Source organism: Salvia splendens, chromosome 1, assembly GCF_004379255.2.
Source record: "Salvia splendens isolate huo1 chromosome 1, SspV2, whole genome shotgun sequence".
Taxonomy (NCBI): domain Eukaryota; kingdom Viridiplantae; phylum Streptophyta; class Magnoliopsida; order Lamiales; family Lamiaceae; genus Salvia; species Salvia splendens.
This window is the reverse complement of record NC_056032.1, coordinates 17,607,659-17,615,461: the sequence shown is the minus strand read 5'-3', so window position 1 is coordinate 17,615,461 and position 7,803 is coordinate 17,607,659. Positions and strand designations below refer to the sequence as shown.

General features: G+C 31.5%; 1 protein-coding gene across 1 annotated transcript; it reads left to right on the top strand.

Annotated features, from left to right (window-relative positions):
- Positions 1–1,586: 1,586 nt before the first annotated feature.
- LOC121744521 (eIF-2-alpha kinase GCN2-like) lies at positions 1,587–5,848 on the top strand. The gene is made up of 6 exons (XM_042138087.1): positions 1,587–1,621; positions 1,791–1,876; positions 1,972–2,074; positions 2,152–2,259; positions 2,358–2,480; positions 5,494–5,848. The coding sequence occupies exons 1-5, from the start codon at positions 1,619–1,621 to the stop codon at positions 2,436–2,438; spliced, it is 381 nt and encodes a 126-aa protein (XP_041994021.1). The 5' UTR covers positions 1,587–1,618; the 3' UTR covers positions 2,439–2,480; positions 5,494–5,848.
- The last annotated feature ends 1,955 nt before the right edge of the window (positions 5,849–7,803 follow it).

Sequence of the window (7,803 nt, the reverse complement as noted above, 5' to 3'; positions counted from 1 at the left end):
GAATTATCAAGATGCTAGCTAATTGAAGTAACTCTAAGTTTTCTTGAATTATAATTGGTTAAATTTAATTTATTCCAGCTGTAAATAAGTCAAATAATAATTTATCTTTGTTTTAAGAATCATCAAAGTACGCATAATTCAATGACGAAGCGGTGTCAAAACACTTTGCACTATTATATTGGAAATATACTAAAAGAAAGCTTTTATATACGAGTATTTATGAATCCATGAACCACATGGTGATTTTTTTTGTGATCTTATATAGTCGGTTGACGTATTTGGATTCTGCATGGTTTTAGAGGGTTGTCTTGGATAATTTTGATTATATTTCTATATTTTGGTATGTTTACATGTTTGTTTCGGTTTTTAATCAAACTGGGAAAGTAATCAGAATCCCGATAACAAGGAAAGTTAGTACAACTTTCCATGAATCAGAATCCTAGCTTATCTTAGGTATTCTTTTTCCTAGTTTTAGGATTCTTACATATTTAATGCAATATATTAATATTATTATTATTATTATTATTATTATTATTATTAAATACAATGTTTTAAAAATAATTTAAAATTATAAATCATACTTAATTTCAGTACAATAAATAACTATAATTAAATTTATCATAATTATAACTATATTATTATAATATTTCTGTATAATTGTTATTATAATAATAATAATTAATAATTTATTAAATAATTAAAATATATTTATATAATATAAATGAGATAATAATAATAATATTAATTAATAATTAATCAATAAAATTGTAGTGAAATTTAAATCATAAAATTTATTTAATTATAATATCCGTAAATATTATAATTATAAAAATAATAATCATATTTATTATTCTAATAATTTATGATTATAATACTCCATGTAACTATAATGAAAATTATATTATTATATATTATGATGGATGATCCATAATCCATATTTAAACTATCCATCGTAATAATAAATATAATAATATAATTATTATCATTTGTAATTAATAATTTATTAAAAAATTTATATTATTATTTTTTTATAAATAAAAAATAATAAGTGCTATATTTTTAGTTTGGTGTTTAAATCAAATATAAAATATAAATCTTGATATTTTCCAAACACTGGAAAGTAAAGTTATTAGGATTCATATTCCTAAAAATCATTTTTCCAGGAATCATTTTCCTTGCTAACTTTACATTCCCGTTAACCAAACATGGCCTTAAGGCTAAGATCTCAAGGTTTCCTCTTCCAAAAATCTGGGTTTTTTATTTCTTTATTTCGAAGACGAACTTTGAAGAAGGAACTCGTATAGTATAATTCTTTTTCACTCAGGCATTAAGCCACTAACAATTTTTGCCCTTTCGTTTGCTTTGGCAATTTACTGAAAAAGTATAAACTTGACCACTCATATTATACTGAGTACTCCTGTGTCCATTTTAGGCTAGGCAGTCAAAGGTGACACTTGTTTACTCGGCAGAAAGACATTATTTTTAAAGTGGGCCAAATAGATATTAAATGCATAAAATAAATAGGGGAAAGGTTCCACTTACTTCTTGGTTGAAGGGCTGCTCGCCCTACCAAAGTAACAGTTTTGACTCTCTCCTAAATATATGTTCTGGCTCATGTATGGTTGGTTATGTTTTCACACTAAAGTGTTTTAGGATGAGTTACAAAACTGTCTTTTTTTTTTTATTGTTGCAATATGTAGTATCTCTCCCCATTTTCTTTGTTCCCATTGGACACTGTACTTGTTCCTAGCAGAAATCAGGAATCTGCTCATGATTGTTTCTTTTGCCAGAAATCAAGTCCACCCAGCGCAGTTGGAACAAGTATTGCACTAGAAACTATTTTGCTACACTCTTCCGTTGATAATAAATCTCATAGGTGATGATCTTTTCTTTTATGGATCCACTGTTGTTGCTGACTGTTCCTATTTAATGCATCTACTGAATGTGGGATTATCTCAATGACATGATCAGAAATGAAATAGGCATTAATGTTCTTGTCTGTTTGAGAGGTGGGGGCGGTTTATTGTTCGAGCGCATGGAAATGGTGGCCGAGTTGTGGGAGGAGAATATCAGGGTCGGTAATCTGATCTTATGCAAGATTGTTTGGTATTTCTGCAGCACAATAATAGTTACTGAAAGCAAGTTTTACAGGCAGAGTTTGTCCCGTTGCGTGATCAGTACGAATATGCAAGCGACCATAATAATATATGTCTTGTTGTCATCACTGACACTGGTGTATTCCAAAAAGGTTCCGTTCAGGTCGGACTCTGGTCTATATATATTAGCATGTCTTCTTTGTGATATCTTACACTTGTCTTTTGCAATGGTATCTCTAATATTTCTAGCTCATTACTTAGGTCCGGCATCTAGAGCTCAAGAGAGAGAAAGAAATTGGGAGGGAAAACCTTGTAAAATATCTATATGGCTACTCAATTTAGAAACCCGTCTATCTGGAGCTAGGTCAGCTCGAATTTGTACAGGTATCACCTTGCGTTCTTGGTTTTATTTACTCTTTTGGCATCTTTGTTGAACATGAGAAGTCCTAATTTCTTCTTCCTTGCTTGAAAGTGGATTTTTTTTCCCACTTTATTCATGTTGCATACAACTTTCTTATTAAAGCTGAATAAAAAATTGTTCTTTTAAACCAAAATCATATTATGCCAAATAGTTAACTTTTCTTCATCCTTTCTCTCTTAAAACCAAAGAGAAATCAAACAAAAGAATCCTGTTTTTAGATAATTTTATTCATAGCTTGAACAATTTAAACCAAAATCATCTCACACATAAGTATATTTTTCATTTAACTTCTCAAAAGGTAATTATACATTTTTAAAAAGTAATGGACTCCAAAGAAGGAGGTAAATTAAAAAGACCAAACAAAAATAAATAATTTTTTTACCTTTTGTATCAAGAAAAGGTAAAGTTACCTTCTCAAAAAGCCGGCGGCGTTGAATAAGATCATCACATCTGTTCTGTGTATATATACATTTGAATAAATTTGATTAAGTGGCGATGGAGGCTTTCTTCATATGTCATTCTGGAATTAATTTTAAAATTTTCTTTGTTCTCTACATTCCCCATTCAAATATTCTATCCACTAGTAAGTAGTATCAATCGCAATCCAAAAGAGAAAAACAGAAAGTGGGCTTAAGATAATATTGAGCACAGAATAATGCATGGGTTTGCAAGTTAAGTAGTGAGTCGGGCTTCATTTATATTTTTGCCATGCATTTTGCCAAAAATAGGTATTAATCCATTTAGTTAAATCTAAGGAAAAAAGGTCTCGAGTTCGACTCCAATATTATGCAACTTTTTGTGTGATTACCAATCAAAAAAGAGAAACAAACAAAAAAAATTAATAGCAATATATGAAAGAAATATAAGTCCTAGTGCTCAATCCAAATCCGAGGTTGGGCTTAATAAAAACTTCAAACCCATGTATAGGTTCGACACCCCTAAACTCATACTCCCTATGTTCCTAATAATTTGTCACCGTTTGATCCGACACATGTTTTAAGAAATGTAATAAAATATAGGTTGAAAAAGTTAGTAGAATGCGGGTCCTACTTTATATATTAGTTTTATAATAAAATGTGGATGAGAATGAATTAGTGGAATGTGAGTTAGTGGCATTATGTTTGAATAATTGAATACTCCATCCGTCTCTAAAAATTTGGCGCTTATTATAATGCCAAATCACTCTTGATCTAATAACCGAAAAAACAAATAATAAATCACTTTTGAGAATGACTTAACTATCTTATATCACTATCCAATGTTTGCTAACCACAATTAATTTGCAGAGAAGACGAAAGAGATAAGAGAAATTTCAAACTTACTCAAATGCCACACATTTATTTTCTTATAATTCGACATGACAATGTTAATAAATGGTTTAATATCTGTCCATTTTTGTATTTTATGATATCACTGACGTATCGTAATTGAGTTATTTGTTTCAATTTTACTAGGCTTAATAGGTTGATACGGACATGTTTGTACATTGTGAAATTGATTCGGACTTCGTAAGCTTAATTAAATACAAACTCATTATTTTTTTAAAAACAATTCACACACAAAGGCACATATTTATGCATTTGAGAGATCTCAAATAGATTAGAAGAAACATTTTACCAACTAAATTGTGCTTGGCGTGACAGAATTGGAAAAGTCATACGGATTTGTACAATATTTTCCACACTTATACCAACTTTATAAATAGAGAAGCAAAACTAACAGGCATATATATTACATAAAAGAAAAGCACATAACTTAGAAAGAAAAAAAAAATGGGTTCCAAAATATTGAGTGGTTTTGCTTTGATTCTCCTAGCCATGCTTCTTCTATCATCTCCACAAGCCGTTGCCGGAAGGGAGCTTGCACAAACTACTGTGGAAACATGTATGAATATTTTTTGCCTTGATCGTTACTATTGTAGATCATTTTAAAATTAAAAATCTCTATCCTTCCCTTCCACAAACTAATATGGAAACATGTATGAATATTTCTTTCCTTGAATTCGTTACTATTGCAAATCATTTTAAAATTAAAAATCTCTATCCTTCCCTTCCACAAACTACTCTGGAAACATGTATGAATATATCTTGCCTTGAATTCGTTACTATTGTAAATCATTTTAAAATTAAAAATCTCCATCCTTCCCTTCCACAAACTACTGTGCAAACATGAAGGAATATTTCTTGCCTTGACTTCGTTACTATTGTAAATCATTTTAAAATTAAAAATCTCCATCCTTCCCTTCCACAAACCACTGTGGAAACATGTATGAATATTTCTTGCCTTGAATTCGTTACTATTGTAAATCATTTTAAAATTAAAAATCTCTATCCTTCCCTTCCACAAACTACTGTGGAAACATGTATGAATATTTCTTGCCTTGAATTCGTTACTATTGTAAATTATTTTAAAATTAAAAATCTTTATCCTTCCCTTCCACAAACTAATGTGGAAACATGTATGAATATTTCTTTTCTTGAATTCGTTACTATTGCAAATCATTTTAAAATTAAAAATCTCTATCCTTCCCTTCCACAAACTACTCTGGAAACATGTATGAATATTTCTTGCCTTGAATTCGTTACAATTGTAAATCATTTTAAAATTAAAAATCTCTATCCTTTCCTTCCACAAACTACTGTGGAAACATGTATGAATATTTCTTGTCTTGAATTGGTTACTATTGTAAATCATTTGAAAATTAAAAATCTCTATCATGAGAACTTTAGCCTCTTGCATTAATACTGTATATCGCTAGATCAATTCACATGAATTTATATTTTTGATGTTCATTCGTGTCCAGCCATTACTTTTTGTTTTATTTTTTCATTTCACTATTTAATGGGTTTTATTTGATCAATTGTGATTGAGTTCATTTTTTTTTTAATTTGGCAATTCGAGTTGAGTATATATAAAATTAGAATTTATAATAATTTGACATTTAATGTTGTTTATTTTATTATTTGAACTCAACAGCTACGGAGGGAAGTGGGGTGGATCCGAGATCAAAAAAGCCTCCAATAGCCCTAAAACCTTGCTTGCCACCCACCTGCCATGCATGCCGGCCCTGCCCACCTCCCCATCTTCTCGGGTGCTGCTAAGTTGCCTTGCCAACTCTCAACCAGTATATCTCTGTATTGCGTATTTTTGGTTTCATAATTATGCAACAACAACGTCTTCTTGTGGTTAATGATAGCCATACTCTATCATACTCCATCCGTCCCAAAATAAGAGTCATATTTCTTTTTTGGAATGTCTCATTTTAAGTGAGTCATGATTATTATGCGTGATAGAATCAAAAATATAAACTAGTTGATATTAAGATATTCAATTTAGTATCATGCTTTTAGAATTTTTAAGGACGCTATTTTCAGTGGTCACTGTTAAAGAATAAATTCATTATAATTTTCCTATCATATTTACAATATTACTAGTATTAATTAAGTAGCAATCTAAATTTATCGAATATTTAATATTTAAGAAATCAATTTTATCAAAAAAAAACAGACTAGTAGGAGAGTATATCATTTTTTCAAAAACCCATCAGAAAGTAAAGAAATGATGTCCATAATAATAATTCTTCGCTATCGTAGTATTTTTTGATGCACAATGCAACTTTTATGAATAGTACACCACGAAATTATCACGCGCGAAGGATTGGACTCTAATTGTAAATTGTAAGCCATCATCAAATCTGCACAAAGTTCTAACCTAATTAATTAAGTACTAAAATCATAAAAGTGAGAGAAAATCAAGTAATAAGTACTCCCTCCGTCTTATTACATACGAAACATTTACTTTTCAGCATGAGATTTTATGTATATTATTTTGTAAATTAATGAAAAGTGAATAAAGAAAGAGAGAAGAAAAAGTAAAGATGATAATATTTTTATTTTAGGAAATATTTCATTTTTAATGGGATAACCCAAAAAGGAAAACGTTTCAGTTTTAATGAGATCGATGGAGTGAGATCGATAGAGTAGTACATTACTGACTCAACCTAAATGCGTGACATTCAAATTAATTCCACAAAAATGATAAAGAATTTAAGACCAAATAACTATAGTAGAAATTAAGGTAAATTGCCTCTAAAATCATGAACTTTTGAAATGTTGCATGAAAAGTTATTAACTTTACAGGACTGTGTAAATTTCCCATCCGACCAAACCCGATAGATTTCCGGCAAAAACCTATCATACGTGGCACGCCGGAGGCGTGGCTTGGCAAATCACCGACATTGCATAAAACGATGTCGTTTTTATACAAATAAAACGACATCGTTTTATTTGTCTTGAATCAAAATGAAAATTAGGCATTAGGGTGAATTTCACATCCTTGCGCGATTTCACTCTCATCTGAGGTGGAGAAGTTTCTCAACAATAATCAAGACAATTCGACCTCATTCTCGTCCTTCTTTGTCGCGATTTCGACATCAATAAAAAATGAGGTTAGATTTTTTGAAAGACATTGTCGAATTCAGGGTTGAATTCGATTTAGGGTTCATGATAAAGCTCATTTCATGCATCGGTTTAGGGGTAAAATGTACGCTACTTGATCGGATTATCGCGCAAAGCAAGTGTTAAATGTGCAGGAATGCCGTTTAACCAAAGCAACAAGGCCAAACTGATCAAGCGAGTACAATAGGCGAAAAGAGGCCAGAAATAGGGGGAGTTGATCAAGGGGGGTAACCAAGCAGACAAGGAGGGGACCACATGCTTCAAAAAGAAGGACATGCAAGGCTATGAGCTGGATGGTGCGGCAACATTCTGTTATCAAGGATAACGTTCTAGAAGGGGACACGTGCTGATATATGAGACGCAAGGACGGAGCTGAGTCACGAATCTGTTATAGAAGAGCGTCGTCGTTCTAGAAGGAAAGCACGTAGCAATCAATGAGTCGCTCACTCTCAGAATGAGCGAATATTCCCTGCCATGATCGTTATCCAGCTGGAGGTCGTGCCGAGTCTATAAATAGAGGATGCGCCACCACACAAAGGAGATCCGATCCTTTACTTTCCGTCTTAGTTTAGTTTAGTTTTCTAGCTTAGTTCAGTTCTCTAGATAGCTTAGCTAAAATAAAGTAGTGCTTAGTTAGAAAGGGCGATCGAAGGAGCGCTGCAGAATACTTGATTTTTGTCGGCGTATTCTTAAGTCTCCCGCCGAGGATCTCCTCGGTTTTACTTGCTTTCGTATTTTCCGAAGTGATAGCTTAGTTTAAATTTAACGCTGTACTGTTCTGAGTTTAGTTTAATTGAAGCTGTTTCGTTTTCATCATGGTGTTTACTGT

What these genes read in the sequence shown, in the direction of transcription:
- LOC121744521 (XM_042138087.1), top strand. An exon ending in GTTGATAATAAATCTCATAG is followed by an intron (nt 1,877 to 1,971) that starts GTGATGATCTTT and finishes TGACATGATCAG; the next exon opens with AAATGAAATAGGCATTAATG. An exon ending in TGTGGGAGGAGAATATCAGG is followed by an intron (nt 2,075 to 2,151) that starts GTCGGTAATCTG and finishes CAAGTTTTACAG; the next exon opens with GCAGAGTTTGTCCCGTTGCG.